This window comes from Naegleria fowleri (genome assembly GCF_008403515.1).
Source record: "Naegleria fowleri strain ATCC 30894 chromosome Unknown tig32, whole genome shotgun sequence".
NCBI lineage: Eukaryota > Heterolobosea > Eutetramitea > Acrasida > Naegleriidae > Naegleria > Naegleria fowleri.
The window spans coordinates 27,473-28,244 of NW_025407964.1; the positions used below are offsets into that span (position 1 = coordinate 27,473).

Below are 772 nucleotides of genomic sequence, written 5' to 3' on the forward strand. Positions count from 1 at the left end.
TCCGATTAAAGTAAGATTGGATTTAATCTATTTCTCGTCGTTAGAAATCACCAAGCTAACCGGTTTCTGACTCTCGTTTCAAGAAAAGAACAACTTACTTTCTGAGAGAACACCACACTCATGATATGAGGCTTGTGTTATAGAGTGCTACGAATTGTCAAGAAATTGTCAATTTCTTGTAAATTTTTTTTCATATCAAAAAAATGGACGAACTACCGTACGAGGAACAAGAGTATATTATTAATTCTGGAGTTGAGATTGATAACGAATTAAGAGAGGAGGGAGACGATGAACCTCCTTCTATGGATGAAATGGAAGATGTGGAAGGGGAGGATGAAGAAGAAACTGGTGTTGTTGATGTTGAAGAAGATGAAGGAGACGATGAAGATGAAGAGGACACCACTGAACAAGATGATGATAATGTTTTGAATTTTGGTATGTTGTTATGTACGAGCATTGAACCGATTGATTCCAACTGTATTATGAACAAAATTGTTGTGGTGGATCACGATCCCACGATTTATTTTTGTATTTTTATCTGATGTTCCGATCACGGCGAAAATATTAATTTTAATCATGATGAATAATAATAATAATCGAAATCACATTGCCCAATTTAATATTTTATCATTAACTGATTTTTGCAAATTGCTTAACTCTTGTTGATTAACTGATCACTATTAATTTTGCATTTGCATAATTATATTATATTATATTTTAATTGAATCATCTCGTATGATGGTAAAAAATCATGGCCTTTCATCATATTGTA

The 772-nt window shown here is 32.5% G+C and overlaps 1 protein-coding gene across 1 annotated transcript in view; it reads left to right on the forward strand.

Moving 5' to 3' along the window:
* Positions 1-203: 203 nt before the first annotated feature.
* The window catches only part of FDP41_002967 (uncharacterized protein), a gene marked incomplete at both ends in the record, with an annotated part of 5,086 nt that continues 4,517 nt past the window's right edge, over positions 204-772 (forward strand). Inside the window, one exon of the mRNA XM_044706219.1 lies at positions 204-435. Coding sequence (XP_044562725.1) covers positions 204-435 — 232 coding nt within the window. The remainder of the gene's footprint in view (positions 436-772) is intronic.